We start from the raw sequence: 26,083 nt of genomic DNA on the forward strand, positions 1-26,083 counted from the left end.
TTCAGAAAAATTTGATTTCCAGTGTTGTGGCTTCCTAATTATTTAACATTGGGAGGTCACTTCTCCGATGCTTGATTTTCTTGTCTGTGAGACAAGGATACTAACAGTACCTATCTTACAAGGTAATCATGATAATTAAATGGTATTAGACATGACACATGGTTAGACTAGTGCTTGGCACATAGCAAGTACTCAGTAAATGTTGAGTGTTATGATCGTCACTTCAGAGGTTTGTTATGAAGATTAAGGCACAATACTTACACAATCTTTTTATTTTTCACTAAAAAGCAATCCATCCGTTTAGACATACTCTTCTTAGGCAACTTGAAGTTTGTTTGCCATCTTGTAACACTGTTCTGTATTTTTCACTTTCAGTCCTGTCTTCAAACATCTTTTTTTTTTTTCCAGTAGAATCTGTATCACTGTCTCCGTTCCTGCTTTTTTATCCTCTCAAATGAGAAGATCCAATGTGTCTTCCGCTTTGGTCATTTTACTTTTCTTCCGCAATTTTCCCCCATTCAGCCTGAGTTCATCTTTGTAGAATCCATCTTCCACACTGTTGCTCCCAGCGTCTAGGTTTGTGCTCAGGAAAACATTGAACCGAAAAGACTGCACTACTTTTTCCAGGTCTTAATAATCTTGATCATAATAGGCTCATCCTCAAGCTCCTCTTCCTTCTCACTCATCTCCTTACAATCACCTTCTTCATCAGAGTCCTCTTCATCTTCTACTTTTTGCAGAGACCTTTTGGTGGATTTTTTTTTAGAGTTTATATTACTTTTGAGTCTTAAAGAAAATGGAAAAATATGTTCTGAAGATATTACAAGCCCTGGGAGTCTCCTTGAGAAAATATTATGGAAAAGTGTTTTACAATTTGATGCATTTAACTTAGTACTAGAAAAATATAAGTATTGATTCCAGAAGTACAGAGTTTGTGTGAAGGTGTCCCTTGGAGCACACCCCAGAGTCCAGGCCAGGCATCTGGCTTTCTTAAGAGACTGGCAAACAATCTGACACTAGACATAGCTATGGCACAACATGTGTATTAGGGCCTCTTGTCCCCTGTGGCTGTGCTGACTGCAGGCAACCCTCTACCTGTTTACAAACTATCACAATGCCTGGTGCATAGGAAGGCCTATGTGATTATCAGTCTGTTAGTGTGTCTATCTCTTCTAGTGGACCGTGAGTTCTTCAAGACCTGGAACCGTAAAGAAGGTGGATTTAAAACCCCATGTCAATGCCATCATCCATGCTTTTCCTACTCTACATTATTGTCTCCTTTAACAAAGTTGGGAAGCAGATGAGGTTTACTTTCAAAGTATTCCTTCCTTCCTTTTCCTTTTCTTTTTTTTAGTTTAAAATCTTTAAAAATTATTATTTTAATAGGTTTTTCAGGAACAGGTTGTGTTTGGTTACATGGATAAGTTCTTTAGTGGTAGTTTCTGAGATTTAGTGCACTCATCACCCAAGCAAGGAGTTAATTAGGGCAAAGTTAAATTATCTTTTTTTTTTTTAATTTTACTTTAAGTTTCAGGATATATGTGCAGAACATGCAGGTTTGTTACATAGGTAAACATGTGCCATGGTGGTTTGCTGCACCTATCAACCCGTCACCTAGGTTTTAAGCCCCACATGCATTAGCTTTTTTTTTCTAATGCTCTCTCCCACCCAACAGGTCCCAGTGTGTGATATTCCCCTTCCTGTGTCCACGTGTTCTTATTGTTCAGCTCCCACTTATGATGAGAACATGCATTGTTTGGTTTTCTGTTTCTATGTTAGTTTGCTGAGGATGATAGCCTCTTGCTTCATCCATGTCCCTGCAAAGGACATGATCTCATTCCTTTTTATAGCTGCATAGTATTCCACGCTGTATTTGTACCACATTTTCTTTATCCAGTCTATCATTGATGGGCATTTGGGTTGATTCCATGTCTTTGCTATTGTGAATAGTGCTGCAGTAAGCATACGTGTGCATGTGTCTTTATAACAGAATCATTTATATTGCTTTGGGTATATATCCAGTAATGGGATTGCTGGGTCAAATGGCATTTCTGGTTCTAGATTCTTGAGGAATCACCACACTGTCTTCCACCATGGTTGAACTTATTTACATTCTCACCAACAGTGTAAAAGCACTCCTATTTCTCCACAGCCTTGCCAGCATCTGTTGTTTCTTAACTTTTTAATAATTGCCATTCTGACTGGCGTGAGATGGTATCTCATTGTGGTTTTCATTTCCATTTCTCTAATGATCAATGACGGTGAGCTTTTTTTCATATTGTTTGTTGGTGGCGTAAGTGTCTTCTTTTGAGAAATGTCTGTTTGTGTTCTTTGCCTACTTTTCAATGGAATTTTTATTTATTTATTTTTGTAAATTTGTTTAAGTTCCTTGTAAATTCTGTTTATTAGACCTTTGTCAGATGGGTGGACTGCAAAAATTTTCTCTTATTCTGTAAGTTGCCTGTTTGCTCTGATGACAGTTTCTTTTGCTGTGCAGAAGCTCTTTAGTTTAAGTAGGTCCCATTTGTCAATATTTGCTTTTGTTGCAATTGATTTTGGTGATTTGATCACAAAACCTTTGCCCATGCCTATCTCCTGAATGGTACTGCTTAGGTTTTCTACTAGGATTTTTATGGTTTTGAGTTTTACATTTAAGTCTTAAGTCTTTAATCTATCTTGAGTTAATTTTTGTAAAAAGTGTAAAGAAGGAGTCAAATTTCAGTTTTCTGTAAATGGCTAGCCAGTTTTCCCAGCACCATTTATTAAAATAGGGAATCCTTTCTTCATTGCTTGTTTTTGTCAGCTTTGTCAAAGATCAGATGGTTATAGATGTGTGGTCTTATTTCTGAGATCTCCATTCTGTTCCATTGGTCTATATGTCTGTATTGGTACCAGTACCATGCTGTTTTGGTTACTGGGCCTTGTAGTATAGCTAGAAGTCAGGTAGCATTATGCTTCCAGCTTTGTTCTTTTTGCTTAGCATTGTCTTGGCTATGCAGGCTCTCTTTTGGTTCCATATTAATTTTAAAGTAGTTTTTTCTAATTCTGTAAAGAATGTCAATGGTAGTTTGATGGGAATAGCATTGAATCTATAAATTACTTTGGGCAGTATGGCCATTTTTACAATAATGATTCTTCTGAGTCATGTGGATGGAATGTTTTTTCATTTGTTTGCGTCCTCTCTTATTTCCTTGTAGTTCTCCTTGAAGAGGTCCTTCACATCCCTTATTAGCTGTATTCCTAGGTGTTTTATTCTCTTTGTAGCAACTGTGAATGGAAGTTCATTCATGATTTGGCTCTCTGCTTGTCTACTGTTGGTGTATAGGAATGCTTGTGATTTTCGCACATTGATTTTATACCCTGAGATTGCTGAAGTTGTTTATCAGCTTAAGGAGCTTTTGTGCTGAGATGATGGGTTCTCTAGATATAGGGTCGTGTGTTCTGCAAACAGAGAGAATTTGATTTCCTATTTGAAGATGCTTTATTTCTTTCACTTGCCTGATTGACCTGGCCAGAACTTCCAATACTATGTTGAATAGGAATGGTGAGAGAGGACATCCTTATCTTGTGCCAGATTTCAAAGGAAACGCTTTCAGCTTTTGCCCACTCAGTATGATATTGGATATGGGTTTGTCATACATGCCTCTTATTATTTTAAGATATGTTCCACCAATACCTAGCTTATTGAGAGTTTTTAACATGAAGGAATGTTGAATTTTATCTGAGGCCTTTTCAGCATCAATTGAGATAATCATTTTTTTTGTCATTAGTTCTGTTTATGTGATAAATTACACTTATTGATTTGTGTATGTTGAACCAGCCTTGCATCCCAGGGATGAAGCCAACTTGATTGTGGTGGATAAGCTGGATTCAGTTTGCCAGTATTATGTTGAGAATTTTTACATTGATATTCATCAGGGATAGTGGCCTGAAGTTTCCTTTTTTTGTTGTTGTTGTGTCTCTGACAGGTTTTGGTATCAGGATGATTCTGGCCTCATATAATGAGTTAGGGAGAAGTTCCTCCTTTTCAATTGTTTGGAATAGTTTCAGAAGGAATGGTACCAGCTCCTCTTTGTACCTCTGGTAGAATTCAGCTGTGAATCTGTCTGGTCCTGGACTTTTGTTTGGATGGTAGGCTGTTTATTACTGCCTAAATTTCAGAATTTGTTATTGGTCTATTCAAGGATTTAACTTCTTCCTGGTTTAGTATTGGGAGGATGTGTGTGTCCAGGAATTTATCCATTCCTTCTAGATGTTCTAGTTTATTTGCATAGAGGCGTGCATAGTATTCTCTGATGGTTGTTTGTGTATCTGTGGGGTCATTGGTGATATTCCCTTTATCATATTTTATTGCGTCCATTTCATTCTTCTCTCTTTTCTTCTTCTTTTTTTTTTTTTTTTGAGACGGAGTTTCACTCTTGTTACCCAGGCTGGAGTGCAATGGCGTGATCTCAGCTCACCGCAACCTCCGCCTCCTGGGTTCAGGCAATTCTCCTGCCTCAGCCTCCTGAGTAGCTGGGATTACAGGCACGCACCACCATGCCCAGCTAATTTTTTGTATTTTTAGTAGAGATGGGGTTTCACCATGTTGACCGGGATGGTCTCGATCTGTTGACCTCGTGATCCACCTACCTCGGCCTCCCAAAGTGCTGGGATTACAGGCGTGAGTCACCGTGCCCAGCCTTCTTCTCTGTTTTCTTATTAGTCTAGCTACCAGTCTATCTATTTTAATATATTTTTTTAAAAAAAACCAGCTCCTGGATTCATTGATTTTTTGAAGGAATTTTTTGTGTCTCCATCTCCTTCAGTTCCACTCAGATCATAGTTATTTATTGTCTTCTGCTAGCTTTTGAATTTGTTTGCTTTTGCTTTTCTAGTTCTTTTAGTTGTGCTGTTAGGGTGTCAATTTGAGATCTTCCTAACTTCCTGATGTGGGCATTTAGTGCTATAAATTTCCCTCTTAACACTGCTTTAACTGCATCCCAGAGAGTTTGGTACATTGTCTCTTTGTTCTCATTGGTTTCAAAGAACTTCTCGATTTCATTATTTACCCAGGAGTCATTCAGGAGCAAGTTGTTCAATATCTATGCAGTTGTGTGGTTTTGAGTAAGTTTCTCAATTTTGAGTTCTAATTTGATTGCACTGTGTGGTCTGAGAGACTGTTATTATTTCAGTTCTTTTACATTTGCTGAGGAGTGTTTTACTTCCAATTATGTGATCAATTTTAGAGTAAGTGCCATGTGGCACTGAGAAGAATGTATATTCTGTTGTTTTGGGGTGGAGAGTTCTGCAGATATCTATTAGGTCCACTTGATCAAGAACTGAGTTCAAGTCCTGAATATCCTTGTTAATTTTCTGTCTCAATGATTTGTCTAATAGTGACAGTGGGGTGTTAAAGTCTCCCACTATTATTGTGTGGTAGTCTAAGTCTCTTTATACATTTCTAAAAACTTGTTTTATACATCTGGGTGCTCCTGAATTGGGTGCATATATTTAGGATAGTTAGCTTTTCTTGTTGGATTGATCCCTTTACCATTATGTAATCTCCCTCATTGGTTTTTTTTTTTTTATCTTTGTTGGTTTAAAGTCTGTTTGTTCAGAAACTAGATTGCAACCTCTGCTTTCTTCTGCTTTCCATTTGCTTGGTACATTTTTCTCCATTCCTTTATTTTAAGCCTATGTGTGTCTTTGCACATGAGATGAGTCTCTTGATTACAGCACACTGATGGGTCTTGACTTTTTATCCAGTTTTTTTTTTTTTGCCAGTCTGTGTCTTTTAATTGGGGTATTTAAATTTAAGGTTAATATTGTTATGTGTGAATTTGATTCTGTCATCATGATGCTAGCTAGTTATTTTGCACACTAGTTGATGCAGTTTCTTCACTGTGTCATTGGTCTTTGTATTTCAGTGTGTTTTTGCAGTGGCAGGTATTGTTTTTTTTCCCCTAGCATATTTAGTGCTTCCTTCAGGAGCTCTTGCAAGACAGGCCTAGTGTTGATGAATACCCTCAGCATTTGCTTGTCTAAAAAGGATTTTATTTCTCCTTCGCTTATGAAGCTTAGTTTGGCTGGATATAAAATTATGAGTTGAAATTTTTTTTCTTTAAGAATGTTGAATATTGGCCCCGACTCTCTTCTGGCTTGTAGGGTTTCTTCTGAGAGGTCTGCTGTTGTTAGTCTGATGGGCTTCTCTTTGTAGGTGACCTGGCCTTTCTCTCTGGCTGCCCTTAACATTTTTTTCCTTCATTTCAACCTCAGAGAATCTGATGATTATGTATCTTGGGGTTGATCTTCTCATGGAGTATCTTACTGGGGTTCTCTGCATTTCCTGAATTTGAATATTGGCCTGTCTTGCTAGGTTGGGGACATTTTCCTGGGTGATATCATGAAGTGTGTCTTCCAACTTGGTTTCACTCTCCCCGTCTCTTTCAGGTACTCCAGTCAGTCACAGGTTCAGTCTTTATAAATAGTCCCATAGTTCTCAGAGGTTTTGTTCATTTCTTTCTATTCTTTTTTCTCTAATCTTGTCTGCCTGCCTTAATTCAGCAAGATGGTCTTCAATATCTGACATTCTTTCTTCCACTTGATGGATTTGGCTGTTGATATTTGTGTATGCTTCACAAAGTTCTTGTGCTATGTTTTTCAGCTCCATCAGGTCATTTATGTTCCTCTCTGAACTGGCTATTCTAGTTAGCACTCCCTGTAACATTTTATCATGGGTTTTAGCTTCTTTGCATTGGGTTAAAACATGCTCCTTTACCTCAGTGATGTTTGTTATTACCCACCTTTTGAAGCCTACTTCTGTCAATTCATCCATCTCATCCTCCATCCAGTTCTGTGCCCTTGCTGGAGAGGTGTTGCAATCATATGGAGGAGAAGAGGCACTCTGGCCTTTTGAGTTTTCAGTGTTTTTTTGTTGATTCTTTCTCATCTTCATGAGTTTGTCTAGTTTCAATCTTTGAGGCTGCTTATTTTTGGATGAGGTTTTTGTGGGGATGCTTTTCATTGATGCTGTTGTTGTTGCTTTCTGCTTTTTTGCTTTTCTTTCAATGATCAGGTCCTTCTTCTGTAGGGCTGCTGCAGTTTGCCAGGGGTTCACTTCAGACCCTATTCATCTGGGTAACTCCCACACATGGAGCTGTCACCCAAGGAGGCTAGGGAACAGCAAAGATGGGTACTTGCCCTTTCTCTGGAATCTCTGACCTCAAAGGGCACCAACCTGATACCAGTAGGAATGCTTCCATATAGGGTTTCTGGCAACCTCTGTTGTGGGGGTCTCACCCAATTGAGGGGCATGGGAACCAGGATGCACTTAACAAACTACTTTTGCTGTCCCTTGGTGGAGGGGTTGTACTGCATTAGAGGGGAAACCCACTCAGAGCTAACAGGAGGAAAGACTAAGTCTGCTAGTCCACGGAGACCATGGCTACCCCTCCTTCTAGAGACTCAGGCCCAGGGAGATCAGAGCTCTGTCCCTAAGACCCTGGCTAGAGTTGCTGGAGTTCCTGCAGGGAGGCCCCACCCAGTGAGGAGGGATGTGTCAGGGTCCAGCTTAAAGAGGCAGCCTGGCCATAATTCTGCAACAACCAGTGTGCTGTGCTGTGGGGAATATCTCTTGGGATCAAGCCGTTCAGTCTCCCTGACTCCAGCAGGGAAAAATCACTGGAGCTATATTGATGGCTGCCGCCCTTACTCCCAACCCTGGGAGTTCAGTGTCTTAGGCAGCTAGAAACTGTAGTGATGGCTGCCAACCCTCCCCCAGGGAACTTGGTAGTCTTAGGCAGATTCCAGCCAAGTGGTTGTTGAGAATCTGTGTGGCTCTGTGGTTGGAACCCAAGGCGCTGGTGGCATGGGCTCTCAAGTGGTATCTTCTGATTTGAGGGTTGCACAGATCTGTGGAATAAGCACATTTCCCAGGCTGAGAAGCATGCTCAGTCACCGCCTCCCTTGCCTGGGGATGAGGACTCCCCTTGCCCCATGTGGCTCTCAGGTGGGCCAATGCACCACCTTGCTTTTCATTGCTCTCGTGGGTCATGCCAACCACCTAGTCAGTCCCGATAATGGAACACGAATACCTCAGTTGCCAGTGTAGGATTCTCATGTTGTTTTGCTTCTTCTCAGTGGGAGCCTCCGATCACCACTAGTCAGCCATCTTGGCTCTGCCCACCCTTCCTATTTTTTTAAAATTTTTTTCTTCCTTTTAATCATGCTCCATTTCCTTCCCTGTGAAAATGGGCTCTTGGGAAAGAATCTAATAGATTCATTCACATAAAGGCTGATTAAATTAATTATGTGATCTCCAGGACCGTAATGGCTAATGATTTTCAACATCCTTTAATGTTCTTATTTGCTATCTATTCATACTCTTTGATGAGGTATCCATCCAAGATTTTTGCCCACTTTTTAATTGTCGAATTATGAGAGTTCTTTATGCATGCTGATACAAGTCTGTTCTCAGGTACATTTGCAAATATTTTCTCCAAGTTTATAGCTTGTCTTTTTATTTTTTCTTAACAGTGTCTTTAGGAAAGCAAAAATCTTAAAGTTTAATGAACACCAATGTGTTAATCTTGTCTTTTAAAGATTGTGCTTTTGGTGTCAAGTGTATGAACTATTTGCCTAATCCTAAGACATGAAATATTTTTTCCCATGATTTATTCTAAGCATTTTACAGTTTCATATTTCACTTTTAGATGTATAGTCTATATTTATATAAGACATGGGGTTTAGGTCAAAGCTCATTATTCAACATCATTTTAAAAAAACCATCTTTTCTTTATTGAATTGCATTTGCACTATTATAAAATATTCATTGGCTATACTTTTGTGGGTCTGTTTTTTTGCTCTCTCATCTCTTCCATTAATCTATATGTCTATCCCATTGCCATTACAGTGCTGTATAAAATACTGTAGCTTTATAGTAAGTCTTAAAATTGGGTAGTATGATTCTTTCAATTTTATTTATTTTTATTTTTTTTTTCACGGGATGTTGATGAAAAATTCTTTCAATTCTATTTATTTTTTGAAAACAATCGTGACCAGGCATGGTGGCTCATGCGTGTAATCCCAGCTCTTTGGGAGGCCGAGGCAGGTGGATCATGAGGTCAGGAGTTCAAGATGATGAACTCCGTTCAACATGATGAAACTCCATCTCTACTAAAAATAGAAAAAAATTAGCCAGGCGTGCTGGTGGGCGCCTGTAATCCCAGTTACTCAAGAGGCTGAGACAGGAGAATTGCTTGAACCTGGGAGACAGAGGTTGCAGTGAGCCGAGATTGAGCCTCGACACTCCAGCCTGGGTGACAGAGTGAGATTCCGTCTCAAACAAACAAACAAACAAAAATCAATTGTTTTGGTTGTTCTAGTTATTCTGCCTTTCTATAAATATTTTGGAATAATCTTGTTTATTACAAAAATTCCTGCCAGAGGTTAGAATTGAAAATTGACCCAGAGATCAATTTTTTATGGATTTGACAGCATTATTATGTTCAATGTCCAATTAGTGAACTTGGTATTCTTTAATTACTTAGGCCTTTAACATATTTCATAAACATCTTGCAATTTTCACAATACAGATTCTGTATTTTGCTAGATTTATACCAAGATTTTTTTATTTTGGGGAACTATTATAAATGGTATTGTAAAAAACATTTTGATTTCTAATTATTCATTGCTGGTAAATAGAAATATGATTGATTAATTGTGCACATCAATTTATTCATGATACTAAACCCACATTTTAAATTGGTTCAAGGTGTTTAAAAATAGATTTCTTGTTTTTTTTTTTTTTTTAATGCCAGCAATTATGTTCTCTACAAATAAGGATAGTTTTATTTCTTCCTTTCCGATCTGTATGCCTCTTACTAATTTTTCTTGCTTTATTGCACTGGTTAGTACACTTCTAAGTAAGAGTGGTGTGATTGTTGCTTTGTTTCAGATATTAGGAGGAAGGCATTTTGTTTTTTACCATTAAGTATAACATAATGCTAATTTTTAATTTTTTTGTAGAGATGTGGTCTCACTGTGTTGCTCAGACTGGTTTCAAACTCTTGGCCTCAAGTGATCCTCCCACCTCTACCTCCCAAAGTGCTGGAATTACAGATATAAGCCGTTATGCTTGGCCAAGTTTTATTTTATTTTTAAGATGACCTTTATCAAGCTAAGTTTCCTGTTGTTCCAACTTTGCTAAGAGATTTTATTTTGCATGGACATAAATTTTGTTAAATGGTTTTTCTTCATCAATTTTACTCCGAGGACAAAGCCCATGGTGTACTATTCTTTTTGTCTATTAGTGGATTTGATTTTCTAATATTTTGTTGAAAAGTTTTGTACCTATATTCATAAGGTATATTGGCCTGTATTTTTCTTGTCTTGTACTGTGTTTGGTTTTGGTGTGAGAGTCATGCTGGTCTCAGAGAATAAACTGGGAGCTGTTTATCTCTTCTTTCATTTTCTAGAAGAGGTTGTGTGTAATTTTTTAAAAATATTTGTTCCAACAGTGAAACTGTCTGGTTTGAAGATTGATTTTTGGGGGAAGATTTTTACTACAAATTCAATTCCCTTAATAGTTAGGATTATCGTTCAGATTATCATTTCATCTTCAGTAAGTTTTACTAGTTTTATGGTTTTTGAAAAATTGGCCCGTGTAATCTACTTTATCAAATTTATGTACATAGAATTGTTTGTAGTAGTCTCTTATTATTCTTTTAATATCTTCATGCTTTGTAGTGTTAGCTCCTCTTTCATTCATGATATTAATAATTTGTGTGTTCTGTCTTTTCTCTTTGTCAGTCATTCCAGAGGTGTATCATAGTTACTAATTTTTAACTTTTTTTTTTTTTTTGAGATGGAGTTTCACTCTTGTTGCCTACGCTGGAGTACAGTGGCACGATCTCAGCTCACTGCAACCTCTGCCTCTTGGACTCAAGTGATTCTGCTGCTTCAACCTCCTGAGTAGCTGGGATTACAGGCATGCGCCACCAGGCCCAGCTAATTTTTGTAGTTTTTTTTTTTTTTTTAGTAGAGAAAGGGTTTCACCATGTTGACCAGGCTGGTCTCGAACTCCTGACCTCAGATGATCCACCCGCCTTGGCCTCCCAAAGTGCTGGGATTATAGGCATGAGCCACCGCTCCAGACCCAATTTTTAAATTTAAATGTAAGTGGGCTAAACATACTAGCCCACTTTCTCTGTCACCCAGGCTGAAGTGCAGTGGCTCTGTCATAGCTCAGTGCAGCCTCAACTGGCTCGAGTGAGTCTCTCATTTCAGCCTCTTGAGTAGCTGGGACTACAGGCATGTGCCACCATACCTGAGTAATTTTTAAAGTTTTTTGTAGAGATGGGGTATCACTATGGTTCCCAGGCCGGTCTAGAACTCCTAGGCTCAAGTGATCCTCCTTGGCCTCCCAAGGTGCTGGTATTACAGGCTTGAGCCACTCTGCCCAGCCAAATTTACTAATCTTTTTAAAGAACCAGCTTTTGCCTTCATTGATTTGCTTCATTGTTTTTCTGTTTTCAATTATATTGATTTCTGCTGTTTGTTATCTCTTTCCTTCTGTTTGCTTTGGGTTTATTTTGCTCTTCTTATTTCTGGGTAAAATGTTATTTATTTGAAAACTTTCTTCTTTTATAATATACACATTTAATGCTGCAAAATTTTCTCTTATTACTACTGAAGCTGCACTCTCGAAATTTGATATCTTCTATTTTCATTTTTGTTCCGTTCAAAATATTTTCTCATTTTTCTTAAGACTTTCTTTTTGACATATGAATTATTTCAAAGAATGTTATTACTTCTGTTTAAGACTTTCCTGTTGCTATTCTGTCATTGGTTTTTGGTCTAATTCCATTATAGTCAGAGAACAGTTTTTTTGTATTATCTCAATTTTTTAATTTTTTTCAGGTTTGTTTTATAACTTAGGATGTCTATCTTGGTATGTGTTCAATGTGCACTAAAAATGAATGTTTATTCTCCTGTTATTGGGTGAATTATTCTATAAATGTCAGTTAGATTTAGTTAATTGATGATATTCTGTTCTTCTATAGCAGTGGTTCTGAACGGAGGGGATGCTGCTGGCATCTGGTAGAAGCCAGGGATGCTGCTAAGTATCCTGCAATACACAAAACAGCCTTACCACACAACCTTCGCCATAATCATTCAGTCCAAAATGTTAATACGCCTGAATTTTCTATCTGCTCTATCAGTCAATTAAAGAGAGAGAAGCATTGAAGTTTCCAACTATTATTGTGGTTTTGTCTGTTTCTCCTTTTAGTTCTGTCAGGTTTTGGTTCATGTGTTTTGAAGCTTTTTTATTAGGTTCATATGCATTTAGAATTGTTTTGTCTTCTTGGTGAATTGACCCTTTTATCATGTGTGTAATCTCCCTCTTTATCTCTCTCTTCTTTGCTCTGGATAGTTTGTTTGATATTCATATAGCTACTCCAGCTTTCTTTTGGTCAGTGTTAACTTGGTGTATCTTGTTTCATCCTTTTGCTATGTTTTTGGTTGTCAAATGAACCTTCATTTAAATATTTTCCTTTGTAGTTCTTAAGTAGCTGGACATTCCACTATGCCATTGTTGATTCATCTATGATGTCACGAGGGTGGTGGCCATCAGTAGTGCAGTCCACCAAGTGGACAGTCTCCAGGAGCTCTTTAAGGGTTCCGGAAAGTTCTCTGGCTAAATATCAGTGCTGCATTGAGAAATGCTGACAATTGCAACAAAAATGATATTTTCACCCTGTTTACTATTTTTGTTTTGCTGCTTTGTGTCTCGGAGTGATTCTTGGAGAGCTTTGATGATATTGCAGAGGCAGAATGTACTGCCTCAATCTGGGCCTGCGTGTCCTGAATGATTCATTTCACTGTAATCCGTAGGGTCTTCCAGTCACTAGCTTTCTTGGCAATGTCATCACCAACGTTTATTTGGAGACAGATCCAGGGAATTGATTTTAGGGGTCAAGGCAGGGATGACACTGACTTTCCCACCAGTGTACCTCAGGTATACATCTTTGATCTTGGTGTGCTTAAACCTGGATGGCATGGAAGGGGCAGCTGGTGTCAGGTGAAATCAGATGTGACATGACAGAAGAAGGCTGCCTCTTGTTTTCCTCTGAGCTGAAAGCCCAGAGTTCATGCTTTTACTTTTAATCTACTTATATTTTTATATTTGAAGTGAATTTCTTGTTGACAGCATATATTTGGTTCATGTTTTTTTCTCCATTTTGACAAATGTTCTAATTAGTTTGTTTAGTCCATTTACATTTAATGTAATCATTGATATGTTTGAAGTCTACTATTTCATCATTTGTTTTCTTTTGCTCCCTAAATTTTTTTTGTTCCTCTCATTTTCCTTTTCTGCCTTCTTTTGGAACTTTTTTGTACCTCATTTGATCTATTGCATTTCCACTATATCTTTTTGTATGTTTTTGGTTGCCCTAGAGATTACAGTATACAAATTTAACTTTTCATAGTTTAGTTGGAATAAATACTTTTGCCACTTCAAGTAGAATATAGAAGCATTCCCACCATATTGGTCCCTTTAGCCTCAATTCTTTGTGTTGCAGTTGTCTTATATATTACTCTACATACATTGAATACCTCAGAAGATGTTATAATTTTTGTTTTCAACTACAAGCATATTTTAAAGAACTCCAGCCCAGGAATAGGTGGCTCATACCTACAATCCCAGTGCTTTGGGAAGCCAAGGCAGGAGGATCACTTGAGGCCAGGAGTTCAAAGCTGCAGTGATCATGGCACTCCAGTGGGATGACAGAACAAGACCCTCTCTCTTAAAAAAAAAAAAAGATCAGGCTGGGCGTGGTGGCTCACGCCTGTAATACCAGCACTTTGGGAGACCCAAGCAGTCAGATCTCCTGAGGGCAGGAGTTCAAGACCAGCCTGGCCAACATAGGGAAACCCCGTCTCTACTAAAAATACAAAAAATTAGCCAGGCATGGTGATGGGTGCCTGTATTCCCAGCTACTCGGGAGGCTGAGGCAGGAGAATTGCTTGAGCCCAGGAGGCAGAGCTTGCAGTGAGCCAAGATCGTGCCATTGCACTCCAGTCTGGGTAACAAGAGTGAAACTCCATCTCAAAAAATATATATATATATCAGTACGTAGCAGAAAAAGTCTATTATAATACTATAATAGTCTATTATATTAAGAACCTCTCACAGTAGTGTAACTATAATTTATAACAATCTATCATATATTTCAAAATAGCTGGAAGAAGAAAAAATAGGACCTCGCCAACCAGGAGAAAATTTCCCATATCACTCCAGCCCCCTGGTTCTTCCTGCGGCTTCTCTCCTGGCTTCACATATCAGGAAACCTGGATTTCCCATTATCTTGAGACAGACTCTTCTCTTGGACCTTACTAAACTCAATACCTAAGGCTTGAAATTTTTTTTTAGATTTTTCTTTTAGTTAACGCATAATAATTGTACATATGTATGGAGGACAGTGTGATGTTTTGATATGCATACATTCTTTTTTTTTTTTTGAGATGGAGTCTTGCTCAGTCACCCAGACTGGAGTGCAGTGGCACGATCTCTGCTTACTGCAATCTCTGCTTCCCAGGTGCAAGTGATTCTCCTGCCTCAGCCTCCAGAGTATCTGGGATTACAGGCACTTGTCACCAAGCCTAATTTTTGTATTTTTAGTAGAGAGGGGGTTTCACCATGTTGACCAGGATGGTTTTGAATTTCTGACCTCAAGTGATCTGCCCGCCTTGGCCTCCCAAAGTGTTAGGATTACAGGCATGAGCCACTGCCTGGTTGATATATGTATACCTTCTATAGTGACCAAATCAGGGTATTTCGAATGTCCATCTCATTTATTTATCATTTCTTTGTATGAGAACATTCAAAATTCTTTTAGCTCTTTTAAAATATACAATACTAGATTGTTAACCATAGTTACCCTACTGCACAGTGTAGCACCAGAACTTACCCCTCCTGTCTAACTGTAACTTTGTACCCCTGGACCAATCTCTCCCCCTTATTTGCTGCTCCCTACTATCTCCAGCCACTGGTAAGCACCATTCTACTCTATACTTCCATGAGAATAACTTTTTTTTTTTTTTTTTTTTTTTTTTAAAGCTTTCACATTGGTGAGATCATGAAGTATTTGTCCTTCTGTGCCTGGCTTATTTCATTTTAAGAATGTCCAGCTTCATCCATGCAGCCACAAATGACAATTTTTTTTGTGGCTGAATAGTATTCCTTTGTGTGTGTGTGTGTGTGTGTGTGTGTATGTGTGTGTGTGTGTATATATATATATATATAACATTTTCTTTATCCATTTATTTGTTGGATGCACACTTGTGTTGAGTCCATATCTTGGTAATTGTGAATAGTGCTGTTATAATCATGGCAGTACAAATATCTCTTTGACATACTGATTTCCTTTCCTTTAGATAAACATCCAGTAGTGGAATTGCTGTTATCATATGGTGGTTCTATTTTTAATTTTTTGAGGAACTCCCACAATGTTCTTCATAATGACTGTACTAATTTACATTCACACTAACAGTGTATAATAGTTCCCCTTTCTCCATGTCCTTGACAGCATTTGTTATTTTGTCTTTTTGTGATAGCCATTGTAATGGGGCGAGGTGATAGCTCATTGTAGTTTTGATTTGCATTTCTCTGACAATTAGGGACATTGAGCACTTTTTCATATACGTATATGTCTTCTTTAGAGAAATGTCTATTCAGGTCTTTTGCCAGTTTTTAAATCATTTCTTTTGGGCTTTTGAATTGTTTGGGTTTCTTATGTATTCTGGATATTAGCCCCTGGTCAGATGCGTAGTTTGCAGATATTTTCTTCCATTTTGTAAGTTTTCTCTTTAGTTTGTTAATTATTTCCTTTGCTATGCAGAATCTTGTCTTGGAATTATTAAAAGTGTGATTTATATGTGTGAATCAATCACGAGACATGTCAAAAGAAATTTCTTTTTCCTCTGGAGCAATAATAGGATTAAACACAAGTGTTCACAATTGACTCCATGTGGTTGTCCACATTGTGTTGTCCTGTTGTCCTTAGACAATGATTGCACCTGAAAATCATCTAGGTCTTAGGAAAGAAGGTAGTTGAGGACTAACATTTATTGGGACACTCCCATATCATATATCTGCATAGTTCTATTAAAATAGCCCTGTGCAGCTCAGATGTGTTAGCTTTTGTTGTCTTAGAAAATCTCTGTCTACACACACACACACACACACTTCATTACTGAACAATATATATAATACATTAGTTTTCTCCTGGCCTTTTATCTAGTAGAATGTATGCTCAGCACGTGGGCACTAACTAGGGTGACCTAACTATTTATCACATAAACTAGAATACTTTTGAAAGCAAAAGGGTACCCTATTACAAATGCCAAGACAGCTGGACCTCATGAAGTGCATCATAAACAGCACTGCAGCTGGGGAATAAACAATCATCAGTGACTTGAACCACAGCTTAGTGAAAACAGTGGCAACAGCCTTGACCTCAGAGGATTTGAAGAGAGTCTATGAGCAGTCCCCAGGGATAAAATAATTCAGCCATTCAGAACCTTGTCCCTAAGTAATAAGGGGTTTCCTTGAGCACAATCTCTTCTCATATTCACAATTAGTCTGCAAGAGAGATATTATTATTCTTATACCAGAGATAAGGAAATGGAGGTTTAAAGAATGAATGCAAAATGTCCAAAATCCTTACAGCCAGAATTTGGTAGAGCAGACACTAGGACTTTGCCCTCTCTGATTCCAGACACCAACTTGGAAGCCATATAATGTTCTGGGCTGGATACAGATTTTGGCGGCCATGGATCAGGGTTGAAGTCCCAGCTCTGGTTACTTTGGCTGACCTGTAAGATCACAGTGCAATAATGAGCATAGTAGCTTATGTGAATGTGGTGCTTACCATAGTCCCTGCTCTGTACTAAATGCATTCCCTATGCTATCCCATTTCATACTTTGTACTAACTCCATCATGTAGGTACTATTAGAAACCCCATTTTGCAAATGAGGGAAATAGTCTGAAAGAGGATGGAAAAGTGCCCACTGCATGAAAGATACACAATAAATATGTTTCCCTTCTGTCCTGACCACAGGGTCAGAGCACAGTAGAGATCTTGAACCATTCTGTTTTATATTGTTCTGGAAGGTCTTAGAAGGCAATCCCTTCTCCAAATGAATGTACCTGCTTTTCTAGTTTTTCCAAAGGCTCAAGGATTCCTTGTTACATGGTGCAAATAAATTTTTTTTTGATATGGCCAGAATCCCTCCCACTTCCTTAAAATCATTTTGTCCCATGCAGTGGTTGTGGCCATGCATAGGAAACAGCAGGTGGTGCCAGATGACAGATGGTGTGGGAGCGCGTTCCCCAGTAGGAGGGGGCGTGAGCGAGCAAGCAGGCAGGCAGCTGCCAGGAGCTCTTCCTCGCTCGCTCACGCCTGCTCTCAGAAGCTCCGATCCAGACACACGCGAGGCGCTGTCCTTTCAGCACCACAAGCTCGGGCTGAGGAGGGAGGACTCCTGGCCGTCCTCCTCCTCTTCAAATTGGCTTGAATCTGCTCTGACCCCCAAGAGTGCAGCACAGTAAGTAGGCATTTGTTTTTGTTATAACCACTCCCCAATATCTTCCAACCCCTTTCACTCCCACAACAACGCTGTTTTGTCTAATAACGTTCCATCAGCAGGATTGAGAGAAGAAATTCAGTAGTGTTAAGCTTCTGGGTGTGGGAGGGGAGCACCATTTGACTTCCAAGGGATCTGGAGATGAATAAATGTGATTTGTTTATTTAGTTGGCAATCTTGCAATATGGGGGCTGCTAACTTTCCATGGAACCAAAAAAAAAAAAATGGCCCTTCGCTATTGAGGAAATGGAGGCATTCCATGGCTGAATAACAGGATCAGGTTCAAGCTAGCCTTTTTGTTTTGTCTTGTTTTAGGAAATTGCACCTCATGTACAATCCACATATGATGTAACAGGGTACACATAGAGACATTGAATGTATTTATTGTGTTTTAGGGTAGTGCTGATGGAAAACCAGCATAATAAAACAGCAACCAGAGTGGTGAGGTGAAATTTATCATACTGCAGGAGGGGGTGGGGGGATGGGATAATAGGACTTCATTTTGTACTAAAAATAATCTTTTTACTGGCATTATGTGAACACTTCAGCTTTAGTGTCTTGGGTATTTGTTTTACACATTTTTTTTGTGTGTAGGTTTAAGATTTTCCTTGAATTCCTTAAATTTCAGTGCTGTTGAATCCTGTGGGCAGGTGGCATATTTTGATGATTAAAGAAGTTTTATTGGACAATGGGAATCATGTAAGGAAATCTAGTGGAAGATCAATGACTGATCACTAGATTGCGAGCCACTTGAATGGAGCTGTTGAGGACAGTGCTATTTTCTCTGTCGTCAGCCCTCTCTTTCTGCCTCACCTCCTGCTGTAACCAGAATCCCACTGCTTGCCTTAGGTCTGGGAAGAAAGGCGTAAGGATGGTGAAGCTGAACAGTAATCCCAGCGAGAAAGGAACCAAGCCGCCTTCAGTTGAGGATGGCTTCCAGACCGTCCCTCTCATCACTCCCTTGGAGGTTAATCACTTACAGCTGCCTGCTCCAGAAAAGGTAAAGCAGGTGCTCTTGCTCTCATCAGCCCCCGGGCTCCCCCCATCTCAGGAAATAAAGCAGCAAAAAATTCCACCTCACAAACCCTTTCATTCCATTATCTGCCAAATGTGCTCCATTTCTTGTAAAATGTAGTTATTCCTTCCAGAGCCAAGACATCTCTTATGTTGTTTCAGATTGATGGTAAGTGTTTATTCATTTTTTGTTCATATTTGCATAAATGGGCAAGCAAATGAATCTTTCCTTGTTAAAGTTTTCTTACAGCTGATGAATACTAATAAGCTTCTAGAGGGTGACAGAAAATTCATCTTGATTATTTTGGGAAGGTGTTTCAAAAAATGACAGGTATAGATTTGAGGACAGAGAATTGGATTCACTCCAACAAGCATTCAGTTTGTACCTGCTAAGGCCCTGTCCCTATACTAGGAGTTGGTTATAAAAAGACAAAATTACAAAATCCTTTTCCAGTATGACAAATTAGTCTAATTCATCCTGTGACATGCTATACATGAGGATTACAAAGATTGTGAGGGTGCGCAGGTAGAAACAACTAAATCCTGTTGGGATGGAGGGGGTTTGGGAATGAGACTGAGAGGACAGGTTAGGCAAACTGCAGAGGAAAGCATTTGAATTGGGCTTTTAAAGGTGAGCAGAAAACCTTCCTGGCAGACCATGGAGCGGGGAAGGGAAGGCATTTCTAAGGCAAAGGGCACACATGTGCAAAGCATGGAGAGCTTTCGGGGAGCAGCATGACTGCAGGAGAGTGTCTTTGGGGGAGGCGTGGCTGGAAATGAGTGACTGGCTGATGGCACATCTCCTGACATGGGAGTAGTCCATGAAGAATGGAGGTGGGCATTCATACAAAGGTGGGGTGGGGGTTATGGACACATGGACACAGAAGGGAGAAATAGTATCATTTAAGGTCCACCTGGGACAACTTGGGGTTTTATTTTGTGAGATTTTGTACACAGCAAGGGAGAGACTTGGAGGCCAATGATAGAGTTCCCTGGCTGAAGAGCGAACGATGGATCATTCCATCTGTTTGATTTCCCATTGGCATCTGTAGGAGGGCATTGTGTGTCTTAACCAATTGGCTTCAACCAATCAACAGAAGAGGAGCCAAAGCTAGATAAAGGGGCTGCTGATTGGCCAGGGGTTGAATCATTTGTTTTGAAAGTGCAGAGATTGTCAATATGAGAACGTGTAGGGGTGGGGTGGCAGACAGAGAAAATTCTTAAGAGCCATCCTGAGGAACTGATAAATCCTTTAAAGATAAATTCTGAACAGTCAACTAACACTAAAGAGATGAGAAGGGGAAGTATAAATAGAGTAACTGATACATGTATATCAGAGCTTCTTGGTTTTGAAATGCATGTTAGAATCACTGGGGGAGCTTTTGAAACTCCTGCTTTCTAGGCCACACCCCAGAACAATTGTATCAGAGCCTCTGAGAGTGAGACCCAGGCATTTATATGAATGAAATCTCCCAGGTGACTCCTGTGTGCAGCCAAAGTGGAGGACCACTGTTTTAGGTGTGCATTACCCCCGGGAGTCAGGGATTATTCATTCACCCAAGCTCACAGAATGAGTAAGTAGAAATACTGGAGTTCAAACCCAGCTATAAGTAGAAGTTGGGTAGGAGAAGGGAGGGATATTTTCTTGGGGCTTTGTGAGGCCAACAGCTACAGCCTTGCAGATCTGCACGTCCCTAAGAGGTGTGCAAAGAAAAGGATTGTGTTGAGGTTATCTCTCCCCTAGCCTTCTACATGCCTGCAGGTCATCTAGAGATTATCATGGTCTCTGTCCTCCCTTACTCTCCCACCCACCTCCCAGGGCTTTATTCTTTCCTTGAGAGAAAATGCAGGTCTGATAACCACTGAGTATCCAGCCAGGTGTGCCAGAAGGTGTCCCAAAGCCTGAAGGATGATACATTTTCTCTAACGGTGGGCCTGCATGTGTGCAAGGGGAAGCCAATTATCCTGAAAGATCCTGGGGGCCCAGTGTGACACATCCTCACAGGGGCACACTGAAGACTCCCTCTGATTGTCACTACACAGTCTTTCACCTGGGTGGCCTCAGTTTCCTGTTTTGTGATATGGGGAGGATCATACCTACTTCAAAATGGTCGTATGTAAAGTGCCTGGTAAAAAAAAAACTATAAGAGAACAACATCACCATTTTTCATATGTGCTTCCTAAATTCTTGATGCTAAGCTGTATGTGCACACACACACTCTCACACGTGCATGCACACAATTTTATTTCTTCTTCTCAGGAGTTAATAGGCCCCAGTGAGGGAGTCACTACTTTGGTTCGAATTTTACAGAAACTCAGACACAGGGTGGTAAAGTAGCTCCCCACAGCAAATAGCAGGGAAAGCATCCTGGATAAAGAGCTCAGGCAGTGCTGTTCCAGAACCTTCCTCCTCAGCAGGAATGAGGAGTGAGCCAACCTGGGAGTCCCCAGGTGTGGTCTGTGGCTTGAACTCAGCCACTGACCTGCAGTGCACTCCATTCTCCTCTCTTAGGTCTCTGTCTTCTCTAACTGGGGAATTGTATTATCAGTTTTCTGTGCTAATATTTAGATTTTTTGAATCTTTACAAAAGTAAATTTTTTCCCCATGAGAACAGATGTGTTAAAAGTAATTTTTATTTAAGAAACTGAAGGTCTTCTAAATGCTTAGAATAGCATCCTGGTGACCGGCAATGACTCTGAAGCCACCTCTTTTGGTGGGTTCAAATCCCACTCCAACTCTTACCAGCCTGCTTTCACTAAGAACTTGGAGGGTAGTTTCTTAAGCTGCCTCAGCCTCAGTTTTCTAGTGTGTAGAATGGAGATGCTAATTTGGGGACTCACCTCCCAGGACTTTTGTAGAGGAGGCAGAGTGAGCACTGACACAGTTGTAAGCCCTTGGGTTAGGCTCTGGTCAGATGGTATTTGAAGCTAAGATGGTTATCAGAAAGAAGGATATTTGACCCCAATGTCAGATCATGGCTTTCCTTTTTGAAAATGTAAAATACAGAGTGTGCTTATAATACTGAAAATCAGTATGCTGAGTCTCCTTTAGTAGTATGAAATCTGAGTATCAAGAGAACACCTTCTGGAGGCTAGCTGGAGTCCTCTCATGGAACTTGTCTGAAGACTTGCTCTGGGCTAGGGGTGGGGACTATGCAGGACATTCATGTTATTTCAGTTAATCTTCCTAGCAGCCATTTGAGGTGGGTTTCAGTGCACCTATTTCACTGATGAGGAAACAGAGGCTCAGATCAGTATAATGACCTGCCCAAACTTTACAGAAGAGTGGAAGGGCTGGGGTTGGAACCTCAGTGTACTTGATGTTCCAACTTCTTTTTCTGCATTGCACTGCCTTCAATAAGAAGCCTCCTATTTTTGGAAAGTAATTCCTCAAACTCTAGGCTCCCTTATCCGTGGCTGCACCTGCCCCGTGAGCCCTCCCCCTGCAGGCTCCTGGACCTGGAAGGGATCTGGACTGGTCCCCCAAACAGCACACTAGAACCCCCAGTGCGCTCTCCCTGCCTGGTGCTGGAGAGACTGGTGTCTGCCTCTGGGAGGAGCAGCAGTCTCCTAAGTGGCCTCCTGCCTCTCCCTTTCATGCGCCTCAGTCCTCCACACTGCCCCCAAGCCTTCCCAGGGCTGTGCCCGGGTCCTTCTCCCATGGAAATCCTCTGCATCTCCTCACCCCACAATATCCCCTCCCTGAATCCTAACCTTACCACTCCAGCTCCTTCACCATCTGGCCTGCTGGCCTCCATTCCTTTCATTCCCACATTGTGCCTGGAATGTCAGCGTGCCAGACCTTCCTGGAGCAGCGGTACTTCAGGCAGTTTTCTCTCCCTCGGGGACAGTTAGCAATATCTGAAGATATTTTTCATTGTTACAACCAGAGGGAGGATTCTACTGGCATTTTATGGGAGGAGGCCAGGAATGCTGCTAAATATCCTACAGTGTACAGGACACCTCACTCCTGCTCCTGGGAAGAATTATCCTGCCCCAAATGTCAACAGCACCAAGGTTGGAAAACCTGCCCTAGAGTCTCACACACTCCCCAGGGTGTTCCATGCCTCCTCCTCTACGAACATGCCATTCCTTCTTCCCAGAATGCCCTTCTGGTTCCTTCGCTTGTATGATGTCAATATTCATCTTTCTAAACCCAGTTCAGAAAGCAGCTCTCCTGAACGCCTTCCTCGACCACCCATAAGTATAGCTGTAGTGGTATTTATCACACTGGAAGGTATTCCTTCATTCATTCATTATTCATCTCTCCACCCATCCACCCATCTATCCATCTGTTCGTCACCCATCCATCCATCCAGCAAATTTTGTAGGGTACCATCTGTGAGCCAGTCACTGCACTAGGCCATAGATACACAGCCATGAAAAGACAGCATTGGCCACTGCTTTCATGGAGCTTCCAGTCCAATGGGGAATAGAGACTTTGAACAATCCATTGTACAAATAAAAGCATATAGATGCAAATTGTGAGAAGGGCTATTAAGGAAAGAACAAGGTGTTGTAATGAGAGGAGAAATGAGACATATAGGGGACCTGATTATAATAACAGGGTTTCAGGCAGCAGGCCTGGCTGAGCCCCAAGGAGGGTAGAGGAGGGGGCCACATTGGCTGGAGATGTCAAATGATAGGGAGAGACTTAAGAGATGAGGCAGAGTGGGCACCTGTTCATGTGGGGCCTGGTGCTTTTTTTTTTTTTTTTTAAGTGATTTAAAGCATGAGAGTCATGCTTCAATTTTTGGAAGATTGGCCTCATTGCTGTGAGCCACCCTAGGGACAATGGCCAGGCTCAGTCTCATGCCTGGTCTTCTGACCTCCATTACCTCTTTCTTCCCAATAAGTCCTCCATGCAGCACAAGGTTAGTGTCCCCCAAAACAGAGGTGGCTGGGTTGCTGGAAGCACCCCAATATGGGAGTAGAAGAAAATAATGGGAGGCCTGACACCAGCTAGAAGGCCACTGCCACGTTCAGGGAGAAGAGGGTAGTGGGGCAGTGGCAGTGAGGTGGGGAGGCTGGTGGTATTTAGAGATGGTGCCAGGTTGCTTAGGAGGAGCATTTGCTTTCTTTGCTCCATTTGCCCCCTGACCTGAGGCCCTAATTAGACCTGAGGCTGTGTCATCTCAGGAGCCTTAGGCCTGGCATGCAGTGGGCAGTGGAAATTACTGGCTGATCCCTTCTCTTTTGCCTAGCTTAAAACTGGGCTCAGTTTCCCTACTTGGTAGCTGACGAAACAGACTCAAATCTAGGTGGCTTTCCCCTGGTCATGGGAGTGAGCTCCTGAGAAGCTGGAACATTAGTCTGCAGACATCAAATTTCAGGACAGGACTTTGAGGCCTTGCCGCCTTAAGTAGCCACAATACCCCAGGTGTCCCCACAACCCCTGTGAGGTGCTGCCATGATCCGCATTTTACAGGTGCAGAAACGGGCTCAGACAAGTGGAAGGCAGTCCTAGGATACACCAAAGGAAAACAGTGCAGTCAAGATCTGCATGCAGGTGTGCAGGGAATACCAGCTAATGAGTGGCAGGTCTGCAGAAAGCAAACCACAGGCAGGCACGACACACCTTGGGAGAGCCCCGGGTGTACTGCAATCACCAAGTCTGCTGCTGTGCTCTGGGCAAATGCTCCTTTTCTTTCTATTGATTATTAAGTCTTTATGCATCTTGGAGGAGGTCACTTACCTGCTTGTGGGAGGAGAGGAACACAGATATTTAGAAACCAATGACTAGTGTATGGCATGCTTCAAATTTTGCATGGTAGGCCACATGCACTTTATAGTCCTAGAGACCTGGGTTCAAATCTCAGCTAAGCTATTTACTTACTGTGTAGCTTTAGGCACATTGCTTAGCGTCTCTGGGCTTTGAGTTTGTTCATCCGTAAAACAAGCAATAATATCTACCTAAGAGGGTGCTGGTGAGGGAAACAGTGTGACAATTGTCTAATGGACCCAGCTCAGTGCAAGGCATACTGAGGGAGCACACAGATACAGTTTCCTTTCTTTCACTGGGCATCCAGAATATGTCTCTTGCAGATGACAGGTTTAGAAGGAGACTGCAGAAGTGGAGCATGCTGAGAAGGATAGGGTTTCACAGGTGGGTGTGGGGAGGTGTGGGGCCTGATGATGCTCTTCCAGGGAGGCCTGAAAGGGGGACCTAGGGCTGTCACCGAGGACTGAGTGCCTTCTGGGCTTCTCTCTGGGCTTTCTGCAGGGTTTCTTTTTCTCACTGAGACACAGGAGAGGAGAAGCATAGCCTTTCCCCAGGGAGCAGCAGAAATGCATATCCCTGCAGGCTCCAGGCTCTAGAGCCTCCTGGTTCTTCAGAGAATCGCAAGAGATGAATTATGAATCATCCCTAATTGGGACAACGTCTCTGAGTAGGCAGATCCAGCAAATAGGTAATGATCAATAAACGTAACGAAAATACCTTATAATTTGAAAACATAATTTAAACAAACTATACTTTTTAACCTATCAGATTGGCACAAAAAAATGGATATTTCCTTGTGTTGACAACACGGGTGGCAAACTTGTCCTCAATTCGCTCTTGTTGGTTATGTAATGTGATGCAGTGTTTTTCAGAGGGTATTTTGACATTGTCTGTAAAACGTAAACCGTGGATGCCATTTGACTGGTATGCTTTTCACTGGTAGGAAATTACCCTCTGGGTATATTTTTCAAGTATGCAAAGGCCACTGTATATTGAAAAGAACTGAGAGCAACTTGGACTTTTCCCTGAGAAGGGCCTGGTTAACTGAGCTGTGGCGCACGCAGGCGGAATCCTAAGCAGAGGTTCTGAGAATGAGGTTGATCTGCACACACCAGCATGGAAAGCTGCAGCAGACACACTGCTCCATCCGAACAGCTTTAAAGAGAGTGGTGTGGAGTGATCCCATGTGGGGAAACACACATAGTGTGAGCATGTTTTATTCTTGTAATTCATGACAGTTTTGGAAAGATAACACAAGGAACTGTTAAATGTTTGGGAAATGGGGATTGCGGTGGGTGGGTTCCATTTGAAGAATTTTATTCTATACTTTCCATGTTTTTTTTTGTTTTTACCATAAGAGTGCATCAAATTTTATTCATTTATTTTTAGGGACAGGGTCTTTCTCTGTCACCCTGAAGCTGGAGTGTAGTGGTGTGATCCTATAACGCTCCCTGCAGCCTCAAATTCCTGGGCTCAAGCAATCCTCCTGCCTCAGTCTCCTAAGTAGCTGAGACTACAGGCACATGCTGCCACACCCAGCTGATTTCTAAAACTTTTTATAGAGACAGGGCCTTCTTGCCCAGGCTAGTCTCAAACTCCTGCCCCCAAGCAAACCTCCTGCCTTGGCCTCCCAAAGTGCTGGGATTACAGATGTGAGCCACTGCACCTGGCCTCAGAATTTTTATAAAAAAATCACTTCCATTTCATGGCTGGTG

The 26,083-nt window shown here is 41.0% G+C and overlaps 1 protein-coding gene and 1 pseudogene across 1 annotated transcript in view; one reads left to right on the forward strand and one right to left on the reverse strand.

Annotated features, from left to right (window-relative positions):
- Positions 1-257: 257 nt before the first annotated feature.
- LOC105723149 (mitochondrial transcription rescue factor 1-like) lies at positions 258-16,819 on the reverse strand (annotated as a pseudogene).
- A 579-nt stretch (positions 16,820-17,398) lies between these two features.
- The window catches only part of NSG2 (neuronal vesicle trafficking associated 2), a 64,176-nt gene continuing 55,491 nt past the window's right edge, over positions 17,399-26,083 (forward strand). Inside the window, exons 1-2 of the mRNA XM_012461164.3 lie at positions 17,399-17,593; positions 18,482-18,632. Coding sequence (XP_012316587.1) covers positions 18,504-18,632 — 129 coding nt within the window. The 5' untranslated portion in view covers positions 17,399-17,593; positions 18,482-18,503. The remainder of the gene's footprint in view (positions 17,594-18,481; positions 18,633-26,083) is intronic.

This window comes from Aotus nancymaae, unplaced genomic scaffold (genome assembly GCF_030222135.1).
Source record: "Aotus nancymaae isolate 86718 unplaced genomic scaffold, 86718_ANA_hifiasm-v0.15.2.pri h1tg000015l_1, whole genome shotgun sequence".
Classification (NCBI taxonomy): domain Eukaryota; kingdom Metazoa; phylum Chordata; class Mammalia; order Primates; family Aotidae; genus Aotus; species Aotus nancymaae.